The sequence below is a fragment of the Patagioenas fasciata genome, chromosome 1 (genome assembly GCF_037038585.1).
Source record: "Patagioenas fasciata isolate bPatFas1 chromosome 1, bPatFas1.hap1, whole genome shotgun sequence".
NCBI lineage: Eukaryota > Metazoa > Chordata > Aves > Columbiformes > Columbidae > Patagioenas > Patagioenas fasciata.
In genome coordinates this window covers 95144104-95171989 of record NC_092520.1, presented here as the reverse complement: position 1 = coordinate 95171989, position 27886 = coordinate 95144104, and the positions used below count along the sequence as shown (strand labels likewise).

At 40.5% G+C, this 27886-nt stretch overlaps 1 protein-coding gene across 5 annotated transcripts in view; it reads right to left on the bottom strand.

Moving 5' to 3' along the window:
* Window positions 1-2475: 2475 nt before the first annotated feature.
* IGSF5 (immunoglobulin superfamily member 5) overlaps window positions 2476-27886 on the bottom strand; it is a 35040-nt gene continuing 9629 nt past the window's right edge. For 3 of the 5 annotated variants that reach the window (XM_071811241.1, XM_071811252.1, XM_065861730.2), the window contains exons 3-9: window positions 25497-25817; window positions 24149-24457; window positions 19392-19523; window positions 18827-18851; window positions 15663-15775; window positions 13494-13570; window positions 2476-4082 (exon numbers count right to left, since the gene is read on the bottom strand). In XM_071811241.1, the coding sequence (XP_071667342.1) occupies window positions 4014-4082; window positions 13494-13570; window positions 15663-15775; window positions 18827-18851; window positions 19392-19523; window positions 24149-24457; window positions 25497-25817 (1046 nt within the window). In that variant the 3' untranslated portion in view covers window positions 2476-4013. Of the gene's footprint in view, window positions 4083-13493; window positions 13571-14567; window positions 14668-15662; window positions 15776-18826; window positions 18852-19391; window positions 19524-24148; window positions 24458-25496; window positions 25818-27886 lie in introns of those variants that run through there. The other 2 variants (XR_011740038.1, XM_071811263.1) reach the window with 2 other exon arrangements.

Here is a 27886-nt window from a genome sequence, read left to right as displayed (position 1 = left end):
CTGATCATGGAAAGTAGGAGGAGAGTCTAATAATAAAAGTCATATCTACTGAGAGCATGCTCTTCCACATTAAGTGGTTTATGAATTTCAGTTCTCAACTTCATCTTTAGAAAGGGTTTTTGGATGCTGTTCTTAAAAAGAGTATTAAGATGTCCAATATGTTTGGGGATAAATGTGCCCTTATTGGCAGTTAAGGTTTTTTGTTACAGCTTGACCATATGAGACCATTTTGGTGCATACTAATTGCATCATTTTTATTACACAGTTACCATGGGGCCACTGGATTAATTATATTATATTTCGGGGAATGTGGGTGTGGGATTTAGTGAAATTCAGGGAGGGAAGGTTGGGGTTGGGCCCCATTTTTGGTGGGTAAGACCTGTTTGTGTGCAGAGGAAAGGGTGATGAGTTATCTGCAACACTTTGAGGGGATCATCCTCCAGTTTTACAGGAGCTTCTGTTGAGGAAGCTTCTAGGAATCTGTGTCCTTTCTGCCTCACACAGGGTTCTTTTGAGGAAAGAGGTAGGGAAGCCAGTAAACTAAGATTTCCCATCTCTGTCACAGGGAGGTCCAGATACTTGAGAATGGTATATTTTAGGTTAGCAGCACTATGTCTTACATATTCTACCAAATAAATATTGAACATATAGGTTCTATTTAATCAGACCAGTAAAAAAACAAATGTTTCATTAATATTGTGAGTACCCTTGAGTAAGAGTTCATCTGTTGATTCTGCTTAGCCCACACAAACTTGAGGGTCTTGTTTATTATAAAAAGAAACCTCCACATGGAGCCAGTGTATTTTTAAGTGGCTTTGCATTAAAGGTAGCCTGAATTTTCTGTGAAATATAAGACAGGTGAGACAATTTCTGGAAATCTAACTGCAGAATGAAATACTGTTTATCTTCAATGATTTTTTTCTTGCATATACATGTCTGGAATTCAAATCAGAACATTTTGTAAAGAAATGTGGAAGGGTTTTATACTATCAAACCGTGCACGGTCTGTGAGTGGTAAAAAACCAGATGTTTCTAGATCACTAAAATGTCCCTCAAGTCATAATTATAAATTGATATGCATGTGTACAAAAGATTGGTGTCTCCATAAAGTGCCTGAAATTCAATATTTTTAGTCTACTCTGTCTTCTGAAAGCGCCTGCATATTTTATATTCCCTGTGTGCTAAAAATTGTCTCTGTATTTTATGTGTTGTTGTTTGTAGAGTTGTATTTGCAAACATAAGTAACGGCTAGTCCTGGAGATGATATACAGGCTGTATAACATACCTGCAGAAAACAAATCTGGAAGCATACAAATGCTCCCAACTATAAATTTTGAGGACACCATAAGAATTTTCAACCTCATGCTAATGTTGTTGAAGAGTATACCATAGCTGTGTGGGATGCATTCTTGTAGCTGGCAGGAAGGAAAATAGCTCCAGACTCTGGTTAATGTGCACTCTTCCATGGTTGTGGTACATAACTGTGCAAAAAAAACTTTGTATTTTCTAGTCAGTGGGATGAGCAATGAGTGCGGTGTAATTTCTGTCATTGCTGCATGTTGTCCACTGGCAATCATCTGCTGGCAAGTGGTCCCCGAGGTCAGTGTGGCACACTGGAGAACTTCCCGGCTCCCAGGCAAGACGCACAGCTGGAGGGTGACCTGGCTGCACACCCCTGATGTCCACTGCCCCAGCTTGGAGCTGCCAGCAAGGAAGGGACCCAGATTAGGGGTCTCACATCAGTTCGTTCACTCAACAGGAGCGCCAGGAGGTGTTTTTGCCCAACCACAGGGTGAAAACCAGTTTGGGAAGCACTGCTGGTGTCCTCTGAAGAGCCTCAAGCACCAGGTAGCACAGTGTGGAAATCAGAATGGGGACTCCTCAGAATGGAAGACACCATATTAGTGACACAGGAGTTTATCTTTTGGCTCAGAGCATGTGTCCTTTTGCCCATGTTCTCAATATAGTCATTTTTTATTAATGTGGAAGGATATAGATTAGAGAGAAGTTTTTCTTCAGTTCTAGGTTGGCTGCTTAATATAACACCAAATAATATTGAAGCGAAGCTTGAAATAAAGGGTTTTGAGATAAACATCAGAGTAGAGTTTGTTTCTTTTCCAAAATACATTCTACTTAATCAATATTTCGTGCTGGGAAAAAACCTGCCTTCAGGCAGTCTTCATTTTTGTACCACAGGGTTACTTTTCTGAGAGCCAAAAGACGTGCTTATCATGCATGTGCACAAAAAGCCAAAAGTCCTTGTTTTTCACTCCCAAGTCACAGGCTGCTGTATCCCTGGGCCTGTCTCTCTCATGCCATGGACATCCTTCTAATAAAGTGGATTTTTGTTTGCAGTTAGGTTACAATGAGCTGCAGCAGTAATAGGAGATGTCAGCAGTAACAATACTTCGATCAGAATAAGGTAGGTGTTTGTTTCTGTCAGTGCAGGGTTATTTCAAGGAAAAAACACAAATATTCCACAATGTAAATTGCTTGTATTTTCTGTGTAAAACCCCATAGCTATTTACATACCATTCTGCTGGTACAATTACATTCAACGGGAATGCATTTTGAAGCTCCTCCTTAACCAAACAAAACAGAAAGAGTGTAGATGGCCAGAATTTGAAACAGCTTTGTAAACGATTGCACGTGGCAGATCATGAATTGGTCTCAGCACTTATTCTGACAGACTGACTGAAAATGCGACTAGCAGTACAAAAATCTGTCACAAATCAATGAGATGCCAAATGTTAAACATGAAAAACAACTTATTTTTCCTGAGATCAGGTTTCAAATTTCTTATTTTTGTTGCACAGATTATCACTGAAAGTAACTCTATGTAGCAGCTTCTTTCAGCACTGAAAGAGTACTCGCATTGTTTCATACAAAAGCTTAACATGCAAAACACTGAATAATGCAGAATTCTTTGAGTGGGTAGAAAGACGAGTACACTGAAAATAACTTGTTTTTCTGGAAGAAGTTTGCCTTTTTGTAAAAAACTAAGAAGAATGAACATTTTATTATGAAATACAAAATTTCAGACAAAACATTTCAGCTAGAAATAATAATTTTTAGATTGGGAAGGCATGTATAGTGTCCACATGTCAGATCTGCTCTACTGAATAGGTTGCCTAACTAAAGGGCGTTTCGTGTGGTCATTACCCACTCTGTCCCTGACGTCCATCATGAATACCAGCAGCTGCCATTGCTGAGACCCAAGCCATTTGGCTGCGAAACTTGGCCCACGAGTAGAAGAGAGACAAGCAGCATTCAAGCAATAACCCTTAAAAGTCAGGAATTTCAAATGCACATTTTACAGCTTCAGATTTTTACATTTCAATCAAAACAGGATTTTTTTTGGCACACAGGTGATTGGGTTTTACTTAACACTGAAACACTGGATTTAAGATAAATACCTTTAACAAAAGAATGTATGGAAATGAAACAAATTCATTTCTGATCCAAAGACAGTTTTGTCAGAAATTTCAAAATAGCTGTCATGAAAACTTCCCTTGATTTTATTACAGAACGGAAACTGAAAAATGTTGTGGATCTATAATCTTGAAATAATCAGCTGTACATACAGCACGTTAAAAAGCAATTCATACCAGTATTCATAACCAGTATTATTATTAACCATTTATTCTGAACTAATAAATCTCTTGCAGATCTAGTCACAGGTCCTGTTGTGGATAACCTCACATTACTGCCTGATAGGAGTTTTGCTGATTTTCTTGGGACCCAAAGCACGTGTTCTTGCTCTTGTAGAGTCCCATCAAATTCATTGTCTATGAAGTTAAGTCTGTAATTTATGTCCATTATTTTGCTGAGATAGCATATGCCTCATTATGAAGGTTGCAATTTTATTTCATTACATGAGAAAAGAAATAAAAATAACTTAAAGCTTACACTGAGAGAACTGGTGTTAACCTTTCTCTGCTGCAGGAAGCCAATTAATCAGTTGCATATAAAATGCAACTGATTAACAGAGAAATTTCCTGGAGAAGTCCATCCTAAACAAGTGTCATGTTTCTGATTTTCTTTGGGTTGATTGGATAATCAGTAGGTTTTTGAGGCTGCACCTATGGGAGAGAAAAAGCAGTTACAGAACTAAAAGAAATCCTAGAAAAGCAGCACCACAAGGGTCCTCGGTCACCTGCCAACTTGTCACCCCAAAGCATCATACCAAAATGAAATCTGTATTCAGCAACCCATTGAAAATCTAAATACAAAGAAAAATATGAACAGCAGAAAAAACTAAAAGCTTCACATGCAGCACACTTGAGGCAGTTCTGGGAACGCATTAGTCGGTCTTATGCTGTCTGAGAACTTCTTGTGAACTCTGAAGTCTGTATTCTTTTCAGTAAAATATGATATTGGGCTTTCCCCCTCTGGGTCTCTTCAAGAAACTACCCATTAAGCTGTAATAAAAACTTAACATCTGAAATTGCTTTCCTAATACATTACAAATTGCAACAATAAGTACAGGACCATTTTCTATATCTGAAAGACTGCTCTCAACATCTCAGTGTTTATCCAAGGCAGGCTTTTTTTTAAAGTTCCCATGACTGGCATGATTGCACTTTGACCAACAGCAGCCTGTTTTCAAAGCAACCCCAGTGGGATCTTCGCAGGGCAAATGCTTGGCAGTTTTGAAAACCCTATCCTCATTTTAAATCAGTGTAATGGATTTCCAGCACTAATTGCTTATGCACTTTTACAAAATACCATTGCAGAGGAAAAGACAAAGAAAAATTGATTCTCAAATGCATCCAAGAAACATACGCTGTGGGTATTTAAAGGTAGTGGTGAGACCTCACATAGATAATTACAAAGTAGCTCTAAGGAATGAAAATTTCTTGAACCTGTATCTTCACATAGATTCCTAAATGAAACACTACAGTTGAATAGTTTGCTGTGGCTAGACCCAGTGTTGGTTTTATCTTCCTCCAGGTAGATGGTATCTGCTGGCTATTGTTCATCACAACTTCCCCACTTGGTCTCAAGCACTTGGAAATCAATGGACATTTCAATGTTCTTCCCAGTAGAATTTTTTATCAAGCCCAACTCTTTCCCGACTATTGACCGATCTTTCTGTAGTTTGTTTCTGAAGCATTAATCATGTACAGTCTATGTTGCCTTGGTATTCTTCAAGTATTAAACATCTTAAATAATGCATTTGGTACGTATACATTATTGAATAAGCAACAGAGGAAAATGCTAGAAAAAAATGTGGACAACCTGTCTCTGGTGTTTAATGAGCTCCAGGACCTCAAGGAAAACCATGGGATAAATATAACTATCCTAGGAACATTTCATATGACAGCTGCCTTCTGCTTTAAACACAACTCTCTCCTCCCCAGCCCCCACCCTGTTTTGTTGCTAGAACATACTGCTGTTTTCTAAATTTACCCTTCTTTACTGTTTATTTCTGCAAAGAAGAGAGGAGCTCTGGGAAGTAACAGGGTTGCCTGTCTCTGCTCAAGAGATGTTTTCCGAGATCTCTCTGCTGCACTTAGTTTCTTGCAGTCCAAAAATGGCCCAAAGACCTGATGGGTGCTCAACAGAGACATCACTCACTCATTTCCAGAGCACATCAGAAGTTTCCTATGGTCTGTGTTACCCTGGAGATTAATATATGATGAGATTTGCTCCATTTATGGCAGAACAGTTATTTGGCATTTCCTGATCCTTAAATTACAGGTCTGTTATGGCAGGCTTCCTCACTAGGGCAGAGGTTTTGAGAGGCCCTCTGCTTCTGCTCCTCCCCAAAAATAACCAATGTACAAGTAGAATGGAAAAACAAATCTGAAAAAAGCTGAAGGCAAGCATTATGTTCGTGGAAAGCATGTATTCCCAGATAATGTGGACTGTCCTTTGAGTATAAAGCACGCCGAACTGGTCAGCACATTGAGTAACCAGAAAGTTCCAGAGGGAGTCCAAGGGCATTTCACCGAATGCTGTCTCTGAAACTTCCTGAAAAAGGTGATTATTTGAATTCCATGTTTCGCAAAATACTGGGGTAGGAATATTTCCCAGATTTTTTTGCATGAAAATACTGTATTGCACCCAAATTTACTAAAGGACAAAAGAAGCTAATCAGAAAGTTCAAGTAATATTGTCAAAAGAAGCAGTGCTTATGGCTACTAGTAGGCAATATTACTTGAGATTTTTCTTTGTGTCTGATTTTGAATGGGAGGGAGCAAGAAGACTTGCACCAGCTGGATCTAGACTGCCCTATTCTTCACTGACAGCACTGCAGAAAATGTAACCCAAGCAGGTCTCTTTTGTTTTAAAAATATTATCTGCATGAATGAACCATCCATTTCCTGCCCCATCATACCATTTATCCTCACCACCAAAGGAGGAACCGAGCAGCAAGTTTGCTCCTGGGATGGGGACTGTGTCCATGATGGTCAGATTCCCCTCTGCCCTGCTGCATCTTTCATAGATATTTGCTTTAGAACAAATGCCCTGGGTTACTTATATTTTATTCTCACTGTGCTCTGATATCAATTAATGAATAACTGGTTGAATTTAAAGCAACTCATGCTGTGTACTGGCCCATTTTCGGTGGAGCTTTCTCTAAAGTAGCACAGCCTCACTGAGGCTGCAGTTCACTGGATGTAACTTCACTGAAATGGGGGATCAGTGACCTAAAACTCATTTTCTGATGCTATAGGAGATCTCAGATACAAGACATTGCAAATGCAATACACAGACGAGTAGGACTACCACAACTATTTCATATTTAAACCTTGATAAACCACAGCTGTTAGAGCCTCTGCTTGGTTTTGATTTCAAAGTTGTTTCTTCTTCAGATTAATTCAGTGCTCTACTAGTCCTGCCAGTCCTTGTCTGAGAAAAAGTAGTTTCATTATTCGTTACATTCTATGCAATGAAAGGAAAAAAGACAGTTCTAGTGGCTTGCTGCACTACAGGAGAGACTACCCAGCATTACAGGAGAGACTTTCTAAGGTGGTCCCCTCTATCAATAAGGATATAATATCATCAGCATTTCTTTTACACAGTTTTAGATCTCTGTACTGTCAGCTTGGCATCTAGTTAAACACGACTATTTGACAGTCACATGTTTCAAAGTCTGCCTGTTGACTTGATTTATCTGCCCCGGATGCCTTTTTATAGAGATTCCTATAAAGGGACTACTACACTGGGAAAAGCTTTGCATAGTTTGTTGGTTTGTCTGGGGAAACAGATGTCCAAATCTTGCCATCTCTTCCAGCTCTTCTGCCAGACAAAAAGAGAGCTAGCAATACATGGACGAATCAGAAGGTAAAATGAGGGTGTGTATCAGCTGATTTCAGGGTTTAATCCTTCAGTGATGTTTTGAATATGGACCTTCAGTCAATGAAAGAAGGACTTCTGCTATTACAAGCATGTTTTAGTCATTTCTGCCACCTATATGACATCAGTGATATGAATGATGAACACACATCTGGCATTATGAAACAGGTTTCTGATCTTTAAACTTATCTGACAGATGGCAGCGCCTCAGACACTGATGCCGTGGAAATGTGTGATAAACTGAAGGTTTTGCCTACTATTAGCCAATAAAAAAAAAAAAATCCAACTCTAACTGCATTAGAACAAATTGCTGAGATTAATGTGGTAGGAGTGCTTCCAAACGCATCTGCATGCATCAAAACTTTTGGTTTTGGAACAGAAAATCAGAGAGACACAGCTTTCTGCTTCTGAAGGTTATTTTTCCCCCTGCCTTAGGTTTTTAATTGTCATTCTAAATTCATTTACAGGAAAACACCTGCCCAAAAGTTCTGGGTACCCTAAAAATCAGATACACCATTGCTTCAAATAGCAAAGTACAGTCAATACCCATAGTCAACTTTTCGTACAGTCAGTACATTTCCCTGTCCATCAATAGACAGACAGTCTGGAAATTCCTTCTCTTTTCTTTATGGGTTAATCCCACCCACAAAACTCCTCCCCTTCTTCCACAGACATCTTGAAAAATTACACTATAAACTGCACCTGTCATTTCTATATCTGTATCATCAATATTTATTACTCTCTTGATCAAGATATGCTGACCAATGAATATCATAACATGACATACTCTACAGTACATTTCATCAGTAGGGGTAAAATTATTTGCTGTCATCCATTTATATTTCTATTTTATTGACCTTTTGAGTCAATTTTGATAGCTTAATTTTTCTTTTCAAACAATCCTCAGAGTCAGAGCAGTTGTATACAGTGCAATAAATGCAGGTACAATTCATCATTCATTTCCTTCCCAGTATAAAACCACAACCACAACTAAATAATATTTCGAATTTATAGAGTGTCATTTGGAGTAGTTAAGAAGAAAAATAGATCCTTCCCCATTAACGGAGCCATGACTCACTCTGGACTAGAAAGGAGAAGTGTGGCTGCGGTGGCAAGCGCAAGCCTCATGTGGCTGTGCTGAAATCAGCTGAATTACACCAGGGGTGAATCTGGCCCACTGTGAATGAGCATTTCCTCTTATGAAATGGTCTTCTGATTTGTCATAGAGACATTTATCGCATAGTAAATGGAATAATTCTGAAGCTTGTGTAGGTGACTGTCCATTCCTGCAAGATGCTGAGTCCTTAGAGCTCCTTTTGTACCAGTGGAACTTTAAAAAAATGTAGCTCCTTGGAGGTGGAACTGAGGACCTGGCAGAACTGGCCCCACGGCCCTTGTTCAGGTTAAACTGCCTACAGGACTGCCCCAAAATCTGCTAGAGCCAAGGTACAGGATCCCCCTCATTGCACTTGGGTTTTGGAAGGAGCTCTGCCCAAGGATCAGAACATGAGAAATGGCCCCTTGGATGGGACCTTGGTCCCTAGCATTCATTTGGCCTGGAGCTCAGCCCTGGGACTAGAAGCAAGGATCACTCTCCTCCCTTCACTGACAGTAACAAAATATGCAATTAAACAGAAGCCTGTAACTCTACTCTCCATTTGACCTTTTCTTGGCTAATGTAATCAGAATGAAGACCTTCCAGCACCCCTGACTAATGCTCCTAGCCTCCTCTTCCAGTGGCTGGTAATTTTTTCCTCAGCTCAATAATTTAGTTCGATATTCATCATTTTTTAAATGTCTCACACACCTTTTTTTTTTTTTTTTCCCCACTTCTTCTTCACTGAGGTATTACTTTACCCTAGGATGATTTGCCAGATCTCTTGTTCGTGTTGTGAATTGATCACTGTAATTTCTGGGCAACATTTATCTTCCATGAACATTTTGCATCAATTTCTGATTCAAAGAGTTCGAATGGCCAGTAGCTGACCTAAGCAACTTTTGGTTGTAACCTTTTTCAATGAGACCCAGCAGGTATTTCAGAATTTGTACCTGGTTAGCTCTGTAGGCAAGGACTTCTGAGTAAAGAAAACCTGTGATGCAAAGTCTCCCCTAATTTCTCAGATCATTTAAAATTGTAGCTCTTTACGTATGGAAAAGGAGGGAACAAATTTGAAGCTGATACCCTCAGAGATCCAGGAAGACTTCCTAGTGCCTCTGACCTGTGCTGAAATTTTCCATCCAGTTTTCTTCTGGGAGTGGGAGGAATGGTCTGTGTAACACATAAGATCGTCTCTGCCCAGCCAAAATGCTAACTTGAAAAATCTTCATCCACTGCAATTGCCTTGCTTTGCATCTCATCGCCACATCCATGAGATTCTTTCAATTTTAAAAGTCTCTGTTCAAACTTTGCCCATACGGACCTATTTTCTAGCCTTGTGCTGTGATTAATCCTAATCCCCCAAGGTGACAAGTAAGCCCAACACAGAAATCTTAACATCTTTCACCTCGTAAAGGTGGAGAAGGCTTTAGGATTTCAATCTCTGTGACTCCACCAGTGGATGGGCTTCTTGTTCCCTCCCCACCCTGCTCCTGATTGAGGACTTTGGTTCTTCACTCCTTCCTCTTGACCTCCATAGAAACACCACAAGGACGTTTGCTTGTTTTTCTTGATTATCCAGGGAGAGAGAGGCAATTTGCTGCAGCCCACTGCTTTATGACCTCCTTCACTATGAAAAAATTCTCTGGATAACTTCTCTTCCTCCTGTTTTTTGTTTGGTTTTTGTTTGTATGTTGTTTGAGGTTTGGGGGTTTTTTAAATGCCCTGTTTCTCATTAAAAAGTCCAGAAGAATAAAAACTAAAAGCTTTTGGAAATGTTTCCAGTACTCAGGCAAGGAAGGCTAACTGAGAAACACAACTTTCTGTCCTTAGAAAATGCAGTGGCAGAAAGGCAGGAGGTTTCTGAAGAAGGTTTTTCTATTCAGCACTAATTAGCAAACACTTAAGTGGCTTGACATCCGATTTCTCCTACTTGACAATAAATATAACGCATGGCCATCACAAGTTTTATTATGCAATATATTGGCAAAAGTGGTGATTGGACTTTATTAGAATGTATCCAGTAACGCTGTCAGAAAACCTCTACTACGCAGTTAACAGAGAAGGTTATGAATGTAAAAGAAAAACACCTTTTTGCCTGGGAAATTTTTTACTATGTTGTGTATAATGCCACAAATATAAATCACGGACTGAAAATCCACAATTTAAGGTAAACCTTCGTCAACCTTTGTCAGCTCCTGCATATACATGGTAGGGATATCAAAACGTACTGAGAAGCCCTGTTCAAAATGAGAAATAGTTTGTCTTCACAAGCCATTTTTAGACTGCTAAAAATTCCTCCAATATATGCAAAATAATTATAAATAATTTTCACCTCTAGATTATCTCTTGGTATTTTTCAAAAATGTGCATGCATTTACTGATGCTTCCAGAAGCCGCTTTAGCAGACTAGTACCAAATATTGTCCAGGGACAACAGGTTTAACAGAAACAGTTCAACTTTATGCTGTGTGCCTCTGTGTGCAGGGGCTTGCACTAGATGATCACAGAATCACAGAATGTTAGGGATTGGAAGGGACCTCGAAAGATCATCTAGTCCAATCCCTCTGCTGGAGCAGGAACACCTAGATGAGGTTACACAGGAAGCCATCCAGGCAGGTCTTGAATGCCTCCAGAGAAGGAGACTCCACAACATGCCTGGGTAGCCTGTTCCAGTGTTCTGTTACCCTCACTGAGAAGAAGTTTCTTCTCAAATTTAAGTGGAAGCTCTTGTGTTCCAGTTTGTACCGATTATCCCTTGTCCTACCATTGGTTGTGACTGAGAAGAGCCTGGCTCCATCCTCGTGACACTCACCCTTTATATATCTGTAAACATTAATAAGGTCACCCCTCAGTCTCCTCTTCTCCAAGCTAAAGAGACCCAGCTCCCTCAGCCTTTCCTCATAAGGGAGATGTTCCACTCCCTTAATCATCTTTGTTGCCCTATGCTGGACTCTCTCCAGCAGATTCCTGTCCTCCTTGAACTGAGGGGCGATGATCTTTGAAGATCCCTTCCAACCCAAACTATTCTATGATTCTATAAACACTATTGTTCTCACTGTGGAGCTCTCTGAGAACACCCAAAGTGGATCCCTGTCAGATGACACTAAACAGCTGGATGCACCCTCAGTGCACAACCAGTGCACATCAACCATCCATGAGCACCCCGTCAGTAGGAAACAGCTACAACTACCTAAAGTTATTTCTTTCTCCTAAGATGTCTACAGGGTGGATAGAGGGTCCTCAGCACAAGCTCTTTTGCTCCTCAGAGCAGACTGTGATGTGCCACATGCCTTGTGCATGTAAACATAGCTAATGCCTTATAATGCTGTACATAAGTGTATCGAACGCTGTCTGAAACTGTTGCTCAGGGTTATAGATCCCCACTGAGCTGTTTTGCACATGCTTTTCATCTTTGCTTTAATAGTATTTTGTTTGATGAGTAATCAGTGTCAAGTATAATAACTGGCAGACACAAATAGAACAGTATAATTCCAATTATTTTTACTGTTATTATTTTGATCATTATTTTAATCATTGATTGAGTACTTCCTAAATTTCATTGTGTGCCAAAAGAACTAGACGCACTCTGCTATGATTTATATGCAATGTCATCCCAAGACAGATTTCTGCACTGTACATGTTGAAACAGCTCTTCAAAAATAAATGAGTTATCACTGTGTTGAGAAGTGAACTTGGTATCACATCACTGCCACTTTCTCAAGAGAATATTGGCAAAAACCATCATGAAGGTACTAAATGTATTTTACAAATATATGGCATAAATTAGGATCCACATTGCTGTTGTGCTAGAAACTCAGGAAGCCCTACACCGCCCTTCAGAACAGACAAGTAGAGGAATAAGCACTGAGCTCTGCTTCTTTGCTAGTTAGCCATGTGGAAAGGGGCCAAAGATCGAGGGTGGATGAAGCATTAGCTCCATGCTTTCCCTTCCATCATTTACTGCTGGGATACCAAAGGTCTCTAAGATCAGTGTAAAGTTCCTGACTGAAGCAAATTCTGCAATGTGGAAGTGTAATTGGAAAATACAACCCAGAAATGATGCAAAGTGCACCTAGATTACTACATGTACAGTGGCTTTTGCTTTTGCCACTTCAAACCCTGTCTTCAGCAGTGCCTCTATGTTCCATCCACATCTCCTCCAGTCTGGCAACTGGGGAGAAAAACAAAAATATTGCAGACCTCCACTTTGGCAGAGGTACCTTTATAACAGAATTATTACATGTCCAGAACAAAGCAAACCTCTACATTCTGACGGTATAATGCATAATACATGCTGAGGTGAGTTCTCAAAAGCCAAGCCAGAGTTACTCTAACTGGCTTAATTAATGGTGATAAGTGGGTTTGTGGATAGAGAGGAGCAGACTTTTTAATCCGAGGAATGATGAGGACAACTGGCTTTACCTTTGGGAAGTCTATCCTAGCCAGGGCTACCTAGCATGCTGGCCAGCAGAATTCGGAGAAGGAAAGATATGAAAAGCAATGAAAAGGAAAGAGCAGACACTGACTGAAGTTCATGGAGCATTTGGACAATGCTCTTAGTCATATGATTTGGTTTTATTGGAGTCCTGTGAGGAACAGGTGGTGGGACTCAATGATGGGTCCATTCCAACTTGCGATATTCTATGATTCTATGCAGGGAAGTCTGTGACTTTGTAATTTTAACCTGAGAGGTGTGATGGAAGATACACCAGGATTCTGAGGGCAACAGATGTGCAACAAAAGCTTTGTCAGATATTTCTTTTAAATATCAGGGGTTTCTCCCTCACCTCCCATCCCCCTAAAAAAATCCACCTAAATCCAAGGCTAACACCTAGGACACTTATCCTTATAAATCAAACATTCAGGAATGCTGAAGGGTTCATTCCACTTATTCAATTACAGCTGTAATTGACCTGCAAATATCTACCTCCACCAAAAATCTATGTTTATATATAGTACAATGCATGCCATGTGAAAAAATAAAATAAAATAAAATAAAATAAAATAAAATAAAATAAAATAAAATAAAATAAAATAAAATAAAATAAAATAAAATAAAATAAAGGTCAAGATATCAGCATTACTGTTACCTTTGATGCAGAACTGGTATGTAAATCTTCAGCACGGACAGTAAACTTTGGATACCTTGGGGGAAGAGAGTAAATTCCTGTAACAAGAATAGACAAGATTACTTTTATTTGGTGTCCACCATGGCATGAACCACAAGCCATTCAGTAATACAGCTAAATATGATTTAATATTGTCAGCCAAACTCTAGCTAACTCATTTGGTAACACCAGGTTTTTGTAGTGGGGGGAGGAGCTTACAGGGCTGACTTCTGTCAGAAGACACCAGGAGCTGCCCTCATGTCAGACAGAGCCAGTTCTAGCTGGCTCCAAGATGGACCTACTGTTAGCCAAAGTTGAGTCCAACAGTGATGCTGGTGGCACCTCTGTGATAACGTGGTTAAGAAAGGGTAAAAAACAACCTTGCAGACACCAAGGTCAGTGAAAATGAAGGGGAGAAAGTGCTCCAGGTGTTGGAGCAGAGATTCCCCTGCAGCCTGTGGTGCAGACCATGGTGAGACAGGTTGTCTACCTGCAGCCCATGGAAGCCCACAATGGAGCAGGGATCCATCTGCAGCCTGGGGAGGACCCCAGGCTGGAGCAGATGGATGTGCTCTGAAGGAAACTACAATCTGCAGAGAGCCGGCACTGGAGCAGGCTCCTGGCAGGACCTGTGGCCCTGTGGAAAGGAGCCCATGCAGGCGCAAGTTTTCTTGCAGGACTTGGGACCCCACTGGGGACCCACACTGGAACAGTCTGTTCCTGAAAAGCTGGACCATGGAAAGGACCCACACTGGAACAGTTTGTAAGAACTGCAGCCCATGGGAAGGACTCACGTTGAAGAAGTTTGTGAAGGTCTGCATCCCATGGGAAGGACCCACGCTGGAGCAGGGGAAGCATGTGAGGAGGAACAAGCAGCAGAGACAATTTGTTATGGGCTCACCACAGCCCCCATTCCCCATCCCCCTGTGCTGCTTGTGGGGAGGAGGTAGACCAGTTTGAAGTGAAGTTTAGCCTTGGAAGAAGGGGATGTTTTTAGTCTTGTTTTTATTTTTCATCATCCTGCTCTGTGATTAATTAAAAATAAATTAAATTAACCTTCCACAAATGAAGTCTGTTTTCCTGTGACAGTAACTAGTGAGTGATATCTCTCTCCTTATTTTGACTCACAAGTTTCTCCTTATTTTCTCCCCTTGTCCTGTTGAGAAAGAGGAGTGACAGAATGACTTGGTGAGCACTTTGTGGCCAACCAAAATCAACCCAGTACACCAGCACATGTAAAAGGAGCCTGTGTAGGACCCAGTAGGATCAATTTGTCCAGGTTTACTTAGTTTTCCTTTTATTTTTTATAACTGCTTCATTTCACAATACCACATGCTCTTGATATCTTCTCACTGCACTTATTTCTTCAGAATTTATTTGTTAGAGAGAAGAGGATGTATGCCTGGATTATAGACTCTGCACAATAATTTCATGTCATTAAGTGTTTGATTAAACATTTTGATAATAATGTGGTGATACATGCATGCGGTAGGTAACAATATGGTGGAGATTTACATTTGCTTTTGAAGACTCTTTGTGCTTAAGGACTAGAATTTATAATGCCTTGGTCATGTATCAGTAAAATTATTGTTCACTGTTTCCTTCCTTCCTTCCTTCCTTCCTTCCTTCCTTCCTTCCTTCCTTCCTTCCTTCCTTCCTTCCTTCCTTCCTTCCTTCCTTCCTTCCTTCCTTCCTTCCTCCCTCCCTCCCTCCCTCCCTCCCTCCCTCCCTCCCTTCCTTCCCTTTTTCTTTCCTTTGTTTTTAATTCCGTTGATGGCAGTGGGTTTCTTTCACTTTTACAGAGCAACTGCAAAATATTGCCTAAATTAGCTATTGTATAGGAATCTGGTATTCCCATCTCTGGACCTAGACTTATTGAAGAACAAAGATATTTAAAAGAAGAAAAAAAAAAAAAAAAGAAAAAAAAAGGATACTATAATTAAATTCAACTGCAAAGAACTATTACATTTTCTCAATACCTTTGAAGGACCATACTCTAGAAACCCCAAAATATTCTTAAGAGGTTCAGGTCAGACACAAGTTCTTCACATAGCATCGCGAAATTTTGTAATTTAGCAGCTTGACATGTTATCCAAAATGCCTGTGTTGAAAAGCAGTTTGACAATATGTGATTCAAGAGCCTAGACTCACTTGGATCTTCTTCTGTGTTCCACAGTTCCTCTGGAATGTATCCTTGATTTTCGCTACCATGCCTTTGCCTGTTTCCCAAATTTCCATCTTTTTTCTTCTCAGCGGAAACTTTTCTAGAAACAAAAATGCCAGTCATAAGAACTTCATTATGATATGAGAACTCTTGGGTGTAGGCTACAGAGAAAAAACCTTTGTTTTACTTCTGAAAAAATATGTACAAAAGATATCTGAGCCTTTGAAGGAATTATCTAGTGCAATTCTTGTCCCATGTAAGTATTACATGTGAAATTCAGTTAAGACAGTTTCCATCTGCTGCATTATCAGAAAGCAGACAAATAAATTATCCATCTTTGAAAAGCAAACATTCTGTTCCAGCCCATAGGTTTTGTAGGAAATTAATTTTTATCTCTAGTTCTGAATTACAGAATATTTTGTGGCCCAATATGGGAACACCAGCTAGGTCAATTAGCTCATCATTTTTTGTGATTTGAGCCCACACAATTGCAAAAGCAAAGCATGTTAGCTCACATCACCACAGATAGCTCCCAAATGATTCATCTGTACACTTCAAAGTTAATCTTTCACTTTGAAATTTACTTTAAAAGTGAGTGTAGCCACAGTGAAGTTGACAGAACTTCCTTGGTTAAAGTTAACACACCTCTGAAATTGCAGAACAGTGACCTGCAGAGCTGAACAGTGAGAAGAGTGCCATTTTACTCAAAACTGTTATGCTACAAGAGATGCTACTATTCATCTGTTCCTACAATGGACTCTACTCCAGGATAGTCCCAGGTCTATCTTTGCCTAAATTTCACGTGTGGCAAGCACAAATTGGCAGGATTATGACAAGCCAGGAATTTGTAAGGGAAGGGGGAAACATTTTTGGTGTGCAATATTTGTGAAAACTGCTGCATTTACATTTTGTGTTTAGTAGCAGTTACTTTGCAGGTCCATAGAGCTTTAGCTGAGCATTACTGATGCACACATAAATCTGACAAGCCAGCTATGAGTATTCGGCTTTTTTAGGAGGTAATAAAGTTAGACACCACTAAGAAACCTGTCATGTTGCTAGAAGACGAGCAATTGTTTAGGAATACCACCTCCATGTAACATGATGCTGTACTGTCTATTTTATCTTATCCTTGGATCTCAGCAAACTCGATGTAGTAGCCAAATTGAAAACAGCTACAAAAAGTGTGGGAGGTACAGAAAGATAGCCAGCAAAGTTAAAAATAAATGTGGGAAGTAAAACAATATATCCCTGGTCTCACTACTTCTTTGATGCTACTAGAATGCAGCTTCCAAATTCTGGACAATTATAATCCTTTTTACTGCAGCTAGGTTTCCTCCAAGAAAAAAATTAAAAATAAAAATCTGAATCTACAAAACCTGTAAGTGATTGTGAATAATTCCTGTGATTTCAGTGTCATTGTTTACATATGCTAAAACTCTGCAGAACGGTCATCCCTGAGTTTCTAATGTAAAGCTAAGCCATAGACCCTGGACTCATCTCACTGCTTAAATACTTGCTTAAACCTTTGCTTAACATTCAGCATTTGTTTACAGTTGATGAGAAAATAGGAACTTTACTGTACTGAGATCTAAAACCACACATTCTGCCATGAAGATATACACGTATTTGCCCAAATCAGATTCAAAGAAATAGGGACCTGTTCAGGTTGTCCAAAAGGAAGCACTGTGCACACCTGCACTAGCAAGGCAGGGTCCTGGGAAGGACACAGACCCGGCCATATCTGTCCCCACTGCTGGGCTGATGCTTCCCTGCGTGTTCAACTGATTTTGCCTTAGCAGGATTGACCCTTGCAGACTGCTTTTCTCAGAATCAAGTTAGAATCCAAGCCAAAAGGTTTGTAGCATCTCGTTCGCAGCAAAACCGATACAGTAGTGGTATCTGCTTTTGGCCTCCTATTTCCTGCTGATTTAGTCCTACTTTATTTATATAGCTTCACTTGGTAAAATAAACAATCTAAGCATCACAAACTAAGAAATCACATGGAATTTTACTGGTATGGCATGACATAATTATAATTATTTCCTCAGGAGAAAATAGTGTTTACCTAATGTCCTCCTTTAGTTTTGTATCAATAAAAAGCTGCACAAATTAAAATCTGTCAACAGGCCTCTGAAAAATTTCTGCTCCAGAAGCCATTAATGAAGTTGGCTATCACTGAAGTGTGTGGCAAAGTGGTGTAAGGTTTTGTAAACTTATTAAGAGAGGGGGAGTTAAAAGCCTCACAAGTGTAGGCGAAGCGTGAACTTAGAATGCTCGCGAGTAGCTCAGATAAAATAACTCCAGGTAACCTCACTGACATGTCTGTCACAGCTGCACCGGTGCCAATAAGTAGGATCTTAATGCTGATAACCATCAACTTATGATTTCTAATATTTTCCAACTCAATGTGATAATGTATCAACAGCTTTGTACTCAAGCACATCTAAGCATCACTCGCTTACACGTCGACATTCATCATCAGGGCAGCTTTGTTTATTTATTCAATTGTCATCAGACTAACGCTGAGCAACCTTAAAAGAGCAGGGAAGACGGCCTAATTTCCTTGCCAATCCATCGGGATTGGTTTGCGAGCGGGCTTTTCGCCGGCAGGTGCGGCGGCAGCACTGGCGCTGCTGCCGGGCTGGTAGTGACCCCCTCCGGCAGAGAGGGACATCGCACTCGGGCAGCAGCACGCAGGCAGCAGCAGGCAGGCAAGGTAGCAGGCAGCCTGATGCAGGTAGAGCTCCTCCCTTTGCCTGCCCGAGACACCGGGATGGTACAGCAATTTTTAAGTATTGGCTTTGCCCGTCAGCTTCCGTAGGAGCATATTTTCAGTTTGTAATTGCTGTGCTTGCTGAATCAAGAGAGTCAGAGTTGGGAGGATTTTGGTTCTTTTCACTCAGTTTGTTGTGGGAACAGAGCTCACAACCTTCTGCGAGCTGTGACCCTCGCTTTTTGCCTCTATAGTCAGTCCCCTCCCCTGCATGCTGCCTCCACTTCCCCTACTGTGCGTGCAGAAATGGGCAAGGTCTAACAGCACCTGGGGGTGCTGGGCAACCGGTCATGGAATCTGGCACATGCCTCTCACCGTCCTGCAGCACCCTGAAAGAGCTGAGTAAAAATGGAAATTCTCCCACCTCATCCAGCTTACCTTATCTCATTTTCATACGTAGATCCTGAGGGGAAAAAAAAAAAAAAAAAAAAAAAAAAAAAAAGAGAGAGAGAGAAAAAAAACGTGTTTTAAATGCAGGAAAACATAATGTGAACTACTACAGGGCTCCTTTCAGAGCATGCACTGCACTCAAGCTAACACAGGGGTATCTCTCCTCCCCATTTACAAAATTGCACAAACATCCCTGTAGAACAGCTTACACCGAAGTTGGAAATGAGGCACACAGCACTGAATGTGTGCTTCAGCAAAGAACCTCAGCATGGGAACTGCGCACCAGTGAAAGTTAACGTGCTCCTGAAAAACACTTGCCCCTTGTAGTTAATGTGAATGGCTGGCACCGATTACTTTGGAACCAATTTACAAGAGGAACAGCAAGGTGAAAGCAAGGAGCATTTTAATCAGATCACAGTTAAAAGCAGGATCTGTCTGCTCACACTTCTGTCTACAGGTCTTTGCACAGCACCAGAGGTGACATAACTAGGAGATTTATGTCTAATTTAAGATACTTTTTTAAAGTTCAGATCAATTGTGAAGCTCCACTTACCTTTCTTCTTTAGGCAACAGCAGCGTACAACAACTGCAATAATAATGATCAGAAGAACAATACCAACAACCGAAAGCACAACTGCAAGTACAATAACCCATGTGCTTCTGCTGTCTTCAATGTGATCATTTTCTGTTAAATTAAATGGAGAAATATTGTACTATCAGAGTGTCAAAATATCCTTTCCAGAATATTTACCTGTTTTCTGAGAGGCTATTAACTGCTTGTTGATTATTTAACAAGGAGTCTGTGTTTTCCAAATGACAGATTCTGTATTTATGGATGGTGTCCAAGAATTTAAAATGTTTCCAAATGCAAATTCTTCATTGCAACAGTAACTTTTATCACAGCTACTTCTCTTCTGAAAACACAGGGTTGCAATTTTCCAACCTAAGGTTTATTTTGTAGGTATGCTGGATCTCCCAGCATCCTTTGGAGACATTTGAGGTTGGGGAGAGAGGTAAAGATTCAATTTAGATGTCTCTACAGCAGATACTAAGTATCTTGCCTAGCTGCTTTTCTCAGTAGAAAGAAAATAGGTGTTCGGGTTACAATTCATTTGGCCAAATATGTTTGTGTCCCTTTCGATTAGACTAACAGCTCTGAAAAAGTGTCCATTTCTGCCCACAGACCACAACTATAGTCTCAGGTGATTAGAACAAGTGGAGATCTCCAGCCTGTAGATACAATTTTCTGATTAATTCCATCCTGGGATTTCTCTCACTGATTTCAACAGGTGTTTGATTGTGGAACATACTTGGTAGGGTATCTATTACTCACTTAAAGAGCAGAAAAGAGCAAAAACCGTAAAGAGTAGCAGTGTTTGGGAATACATAGCTGCTAACCCATTTTATCTACCATCCTTCTCACCATTTTAACTTATTCCTCTGTCTTGGATGTAATCTACAGTGTTAAATGAGGTGATTTAAAGATAATTCAGTGTCTTGCTGAAATTGGTTGCTATGACCAAACAGTTTTCCTACAGAGCTCCCACATACACAGAATTTTAAAAATATAGCATATTTCCTACGTAGTTGGATGCACAAGAAAAATGTCAGTTCTGACTGTCACATTGTCCTGCCAATTGGTTTTGAACAAGTATTTCAGAAGCACGTGATTCGGCTACCTGTTGAAAAGTAGCACCAAAACAATATTGACAGTTTCTTAGAAAGAAGCTTCCAATCCAATTTACAGGTGTAAGACACATCCAGACTTGACAAAACCCCTTCTGTCACGCTGAGTTTATAATTGTCATTTAGGTGAAAGCTTAAGCCTAGTATTAACGGAGGAGCTAAACACACCTGCACAGGCCCATACCTCCAGGCTGGTTGCCACACCAAGGTATTTCGCTCCCTGTCAGGTTCAAGTTACATACCAAAAGAGTATCATCTAAGACGCTGAAGTGAGAAGGACAGGACACAAGACAAACACTCCCAGCACTTCTGCATTGTAGTTTCTCCCCATTTTTGGAGGATCCAGAAAGAAAGTGGAGCTGGGACCAGTAAGTATGAATGCAGGACCTGCCAGTTCAACAAGCAAGTAGGGGTGCAAGAGAGGGGTACTAAGGCATGAGGACATTAAACCACTTTTAGTAAATTCACAGCAAGTTACGTGAGATGCTCAGCGTGGATAAAGCCCTTGCCTCTATCTATAGGGTCCATCCTCTGTTGTGATCTGGACCTCTGGGCCCTCCCAAAGCTGCTCCAAAGTTTACCTGGGCTAAGTAATATCTGCAGATAAAAAAAAAGGATTTTCTGTGGCATATGCTGGTAAGCAAGGAGAAACCAGAGACTGGAAAAAGCTGCACATTGCTTCTTGGAGCTTTCTGGCTAACTTACAAAACAAAGGAAGATCAGGCTCATCTCATCTCAGCTCAGCTCAGCTCAGCTCAGCTCAGCTCAGCTCATCTTCTGCAAGTCACAGACCAATTAAGTCAACACTGATGCCCAAGAGAGCTTGGGCCCAGCTAAGGGACTGCCTTGAACCTCATTTCCCAATAACTTCTCTGTGAATGCATCTGCCAGGATGACTTCATAGGAGTTCTCAAATCTCAATCAAACATCACTGTGAGTGAGGTAACTGTGGAGGAGGAGTGACTGACATAAACATGCATCACCTTGGATGGAGAGGTCTGAGATTAAGACTGATCTAGAAGTGCAGGAAGGCAGGATATTCATTGATCAGGAGAAGGCTGGCTGAAGAGAGCTCAGGTTTTTGTTTGCAGTTGTTGCAAATGGACAGGTATTACCTGTGAGGAACATGGAGGAAGTTGATTCCTCAGGCTTTGAAGTGAGGGCTGAAATTGATGTTGCAGTAGTTTTGGGAAGGATTCCTTAAATGTTTGAAGCTAGTCATATTCTTTCCTGACAACAGCTACCTAAGGCTGAGCCTGTATATGAAAAGTCAGACAAGCTTTGAGACTTCAAGTATGATATATATATTATATATCTTCCTCTGTCATAAATGCCATGTCTTTATTTCCTTCTAATAATTTAAAGACTTCATATTCTCACATCCTGACAAATTTTTAGTGTCTGCTGCTGCACAATGATTTTTCCAAAGAGAAATGAATTATGGTCCCTTACAATCATTAATTATATACTAATTGTGCTTCATGACATCTGCTTTTCGCCTCTTCTGATTTACAATGAGTAGCTATGGAAACTGATGGTGGATACCTCAGTACTTCACAAATTAGTAGGCAGGGGAATTTATTAATTTTCTCAGGATAGTTCTATTTTGCTTAATCAGTAATTAGGATCAATCTGACTACAAGGATGTCAAATTAAGAATGGTGAAATTACCTTTTTCAGCTGCGTTAGAAAGCAAGTACTTCTGAAAGAGGCTTGTTAATAATGACTCATACTTAAAATACAAGGCACAGTTACTCAACCTCCTCAGTTGTTTGTGTGTCGAAACTTCTATACCAAACCCTTCATCAATCCACTATAAGAATGTCTTTGTATGTGCCACGTTCAACCATTACAGAAGAAAAATCTGTTCATTAAGAGAAGCTATCAGCATGATTATAGCAGTTCACGATGCTCACCACATCATGAAAAAAAACATAGGTTCAAAGACCCACTCTGAATAGAAGACAGCTGAGAATGCATAGACCTACAGTAAAAAAAAAAAAAAAAAAAAAAAAAAAACAAACAAACAAAAAAAAGAACTCCACATAATCTATACATTTCCTGTACCACAGGATCAGGCTAATAAAAGCGATATCACTGTAGGCTGGACTGTGTCCCTGTAGGAGGCAGTGTGCCTACACTCAGTAACCTCAGCTCCTGTCATGCAATTAGTGCTTCCAGTTCAGTTTGTCTTGAACCTCCTCCACCTGACAGATGAGACACTTGGCTAGTCTCAGCAGAGAAATGTTCCTAAGTACAGTCTGGTATTGTCTCCCTCATCTGCATGAAACACTGCTTACCCACAGGGAGATACTTCCTCTTACTCACTCTTATTTTGTTACAGTTAGGAAAACAAAAACATTTTTGGTAGGATTCTGTTAGATTGCGAGGCAGATCTGTAGTGATAGTCCCGCTTGCTTTGTTCCATGCTGGCAGTACAAACCAGGTAAAATCATCCTTTTCACAATGAACCTCTTAATACTGTGAATGTGTTAAATTACAGAATTTTATTTTCATAGGATGTCAGTGAGGCCAAAGATCAGCAGCATTATAGGAAATGCTGACAACCTTAGCAAAAATATTTAGGGTTATAAAAGGTCCTGCTAACTGTTCTTGAGAGATTTGACCTACACCTCTGCTTGGATTAAAGCTACCTTGAATTTACTTAAATAAAAGGCAATAGAAAGCAATCAAATGCACCATCTAAAGAATTCTACATATGTTGCTGCAGGACTTCTTTTCCCTTTTTCTAAGATGTGAAAGAGACGATGACAGGAAGAGGAAAGCAGGGCCAATGGTTCATTGATCTCGAGTAGACTTTGGGATAAGGCTCACAAATATGAAGATTCTCTCGACGACCTGATTCTTGTTCTCTAATGGGTGAATATACCACGTATGAAGACTTTCTTACAGCACATATGGTACGCAGTATAGAAGTTCCTACTTTTAAATGTTGCCATCTGCAGTTAAGTACCAGCCTTGGTGCAGTCCTGGGGATGTTACCACCATACTACAACAGCTCTATCACATCAGGTCACCGCTCACATGGAGAACTTTCCATTTGCACCTAAAGTACTAATACAGAATCTGTTTCAGGTTGTGTGCAGAAATGGAGAGTAAAACTCAGGCTTTTTTTCCAAGTCCGTGGTAAAACTGGTGTTGAATATTATGGAGAGGGGTCTGGCTTTGAGTAAATGAGGCCTAACACATCATGTTAATATGGCAGGCGTGGCCTAATCAAGGATATTTAAGACCTAAATTCATTAGATGTTTGTTTGGTCAAGGAACAAAGGCTGGTTTTCTTAGCAGTGAATCCATAGTAGAAGCCAGTGGCAGGTGTACTGCTTCATTTGTCTTGCTCAGTCCTAAGTTGGACTTCATGGTTCATTAGACTTGTAGCAGTCCTCTCAAAGATGTGAATTTTACTCTACCTATGTATCAGGTTGTAACTACTGGGCCTTAGTTCTATCACCTTTGCATATCTCATAGTATTTAATTTGCAAATAAAAGACTTTTCAAAATAAAACAAAGCAAAACAAAACAAAACAAAAAGCACAGTTCTACGTATAGGCATTACAGTACAAGCACTACAGTATAGGAAAAGTACAACAAACATTCACTTACCCATAGTAGAGTTGACAAAAATAACAGTTACAGTTGCATTCTGAGGGTTAGGGAGGGCTTCTATGTCAGCTAAACAAGTCAAAATCTCAGTGTCCATCGGAGTCAAAGTTAGGATGCTCAGGGCATTGTGGAGGCCATTAGATCCTTGACTTTGCTGGGTAACATACCTTGACTTATCAATGAGAGAGTCATTTGTCATCCAGGCAATGTCTGGAGCTGGAGCCCATTCTAAGGCTTCACAAACAATTTCAACTGTTTTGTTCTCTGTTACTGTTAAGGTGCTATTTTTGATGAATAAAGATCCATTAACTGTAGGAGGGAAAATATGTTTTGCTTCTTCAGAATATTTGGCTGCATTGCTTTCCTGCTGATCATTTTAAATCTTAACTTGCTACCTAGAAATAGCTATACCTTGAGATATTAAGTCAAAAACAACAATTATTAGCACAGATATACCATATGCATGAAATGAACATGCAGATATTACAAGTTCATGAACACATTGTGTGACACATCTAAAACACAAGTCTCGGTTTTCAGTACCTTTCCAATAAAAAGCAAGAAATTAGACTTTTTAGCAATCCTGATATATTTCCAGCTGAAGGACAAAATAATGAAATAACAGTATTTCTCTGTAAGTTTTAAGTATGTTCGGGTTTTATCAGGAAATGTTTACAGGTAGATGATGAGATGTTTTCATTGCATAAAGGATCTCCTTGACAAAGAATAGTGTCACATGGTTAGACCTTGCTTTACTGGCTGCATTCTGTCACTATTGATGCTTCAGAGAGGAGAAGAGGTCTCATTTACAGGGGCCTGATATGCAGGAACTTTTTGTTCTTTGGAAATGGAAGCTTGCAGCAGCAATTGTATGTAGAATATCACATTGTATCTCAAAGGCTTTACTTCTACATACCATTAAATCAAACTCGAATAAGCTAGACACAGACCAATTCCTGAAGGAGAAAGGAGAGAGATGTGCTCTAAAGACAGCAGAAAGGTCATGTAATAAGATGTGCATGGGGTAATCCATACTGTTTCTAGCCAAAAGATAATTTTGGAGTGACTGCTTCTGGGCCTGATACAGCCTTCAGGCATTTCAGTGCAATCCAATGACAAATAAGAGATGTAACAGGAAAAAACAAAGGTGGTTATAACCTTTGTTAATGGCACTCTGAATGTGACTCTGAAACCTGCTTTGAGAGTAAAATTAAGACAAGGAGGACAGGAGGCAAACAATGGCAAATGAGAACATGCACTCCTTCACAGGGATAATTTGAGCAATTCATCAGAGGATTCCTTTAAGTGCAGTATAATAAAATAGCTTTCTATTGGTGGCTATACGCACCTTGAACAGAAAGAAATGCAAAGCTGCTCTCATTAGGTTGTTGGGTGCTGCATTCAATTTTTCCAGAATCACTCAGCTGGGTGTTGTGGATGATCAGCTCTGAGGTAAACCCATTGCTACTGGTATAATTTCGAGAGGTGAAGCGTTCTGATGTTTCAATGGCTCCCTGAGGATTGATGACAGTGAGGACAGGGTTTCCATTGAACAGCCAAATGAGAATTAGCCATCCTACTGACACAGTGCAATTAAACCGAGCATCTGAACCAGCAAGGACTGTTGCATTTTCAGGGCTATTTATGATAGAGTAACAAAAGCCATGACCTGGAAGGAAGAAAAAAACACAGTCTCTAAATATATATACAATACCACCACCAAAGGCCTCTGACTTAATTTTTACTGCCAGCAATTTAAGACTAAAAAGCCAGGTGCTGTGGTTCAAATAGAGTACGTAAGCACTTAAGTCATGTACCAGGAAAGGCTGTTGATTCAGCTAAACTGGCACTTCACCTCTGACAGCTGTCAGTACCTGATATTTTCAGGAAAAGATTCTTGCCTCTTTTTCTATAATGCCTGTCAGTAAGTAGTTAAAGGTATGCATGGTGAATGGGAATTACAACTGAGGAATGTTAATCCCACAGCAATAAGCAGTGGTCAAATGCTACATTGTTATAATGGGTCCCCAAACCAATCATTACAAACCCAAGAAGTACACGCTTACGTAGTTTCAAAGATCTTAACCAGTTCAGACATGGAGATGTATAACCTAATCTTTTAGCTCCATCCTATATTACATGGTTTTCTTTAAAGATGCATTTGAATTTTGTCTCTGCTACTCCCACTCTGAAATCACCTGTCTCTCTTCAGTGAATCACTAAAAGGCTGACTCACCACGGAATCACAGAATGTTAGGGATTGGAAGGGACCTCGAAAGATCATCTAGTCCAATGCCCCTGCCGGAGCAGGAACACCTAGATGAGGTTACACAGGAAGCCATCCAGGCCGGCCTTGAATGTCTCCAGAGAAGGAGACTCCACAACCTGCCTCGGCAGCCTGTTCCAGTGTTCTGTCACCCTCACTGAGAAGTTTTTTCTCAAATTTAAGTGGAACCTCTTGTGTTCCAGCTTGTACCCATTACTCCTTTTCCTATCATTGGTTGCCACCAAGAAGAGCCTGGCTCCATCCTCGTGGCACTCACCCTTTATATATCTGTAAACATTAATGAGGTCACCCCTCAATCTCCTCTTCTCCAAGCTAAAGAGCCCCAGATCCCTCAGCCTTTCCTCATAAGGGAGATGCTCCACTCCCTTAATCATCTTTATTGCCCTGCACCGGACTCTCTCCAGCAGTTTCCTGTCCTTCTTGAACTGAGAGGCCCAGAACTGGACACAATATTCCAGGTGTGGTCTCACCAGGGCAGAGTAGAGGGGAAGGAGAACCTCTCTCGACCTACTAACCACCCCCCTTCTAATACACCCCAGGATTTTGCTGAAAGAAAAAATTTCCACTTTTAGATAGGAAACACATATATTCTCTAAACTTTAAGTAAATAAAGGAGTGTATAACTGGTCCCTTTTCCATAACTCAGATTGTCACTGATTTTTTCCAGCCCCAGCACACACCCTTCTATGCTCTTTCCCCTATTCATCTGCCCCTTCCCCTATTTCTCACACATGCATCACATACCTGTTTATCCACCTTCTCAGGCTTTCTGTTAACCAAAGCTGCTGTAATTCATGAGTTTTGCTTCCTCAAAAGGTAGTATGAATTTTGGCTGCTGTCTTTCAGGACTAAAAGCTCCTTTCTCAGAAGGCATTTTGTTTTCCTTCCCTCATCAGCAGACCCAGGACATTCCATTGCCCTCAGAGGAGTGAAGGCACAGTTGTTGCCCAGGCAGATGGTGGATCCCTTGCACGTGGAAAGTCAGAATCACTCACTTCTACCAAGCAGAAAGCGAAGGAAGGACAAAAGCAGAGACACCCTTTTTCAAAGAAGCAGCTGTGACTTCAGTCCCTGAAATAGCTGGGGGAAATGGTGCTGTTTTGAAGGTGGGCAAATCTTAAACTGTTTTTGAGAGAGAGGACATTGTATAACCTAGTCTTCATGAGGGACAAACCTTCACACTGTAAGAACATAAGAACATCCCAAATTAGTTGGTTGGTGTCTTAGGGAACAGGACTTGAGAGAGCAGCTTACTGATGTCTTTCCTGTGTTGGAGATCCCAAAATGGTACCCTGTCATGAGCCAGTCACTTTAATAAGTCACTGGACTGGAGGAGGAGGGAGGACTGACATTGCACACCCTACTATTACTAAGGTCCATCTCATGGGACCACCTGTGCTCTGCATGCATTCCACTGGGCACAGCTCTTCCTCATCTCCCCCAGCTGCTGT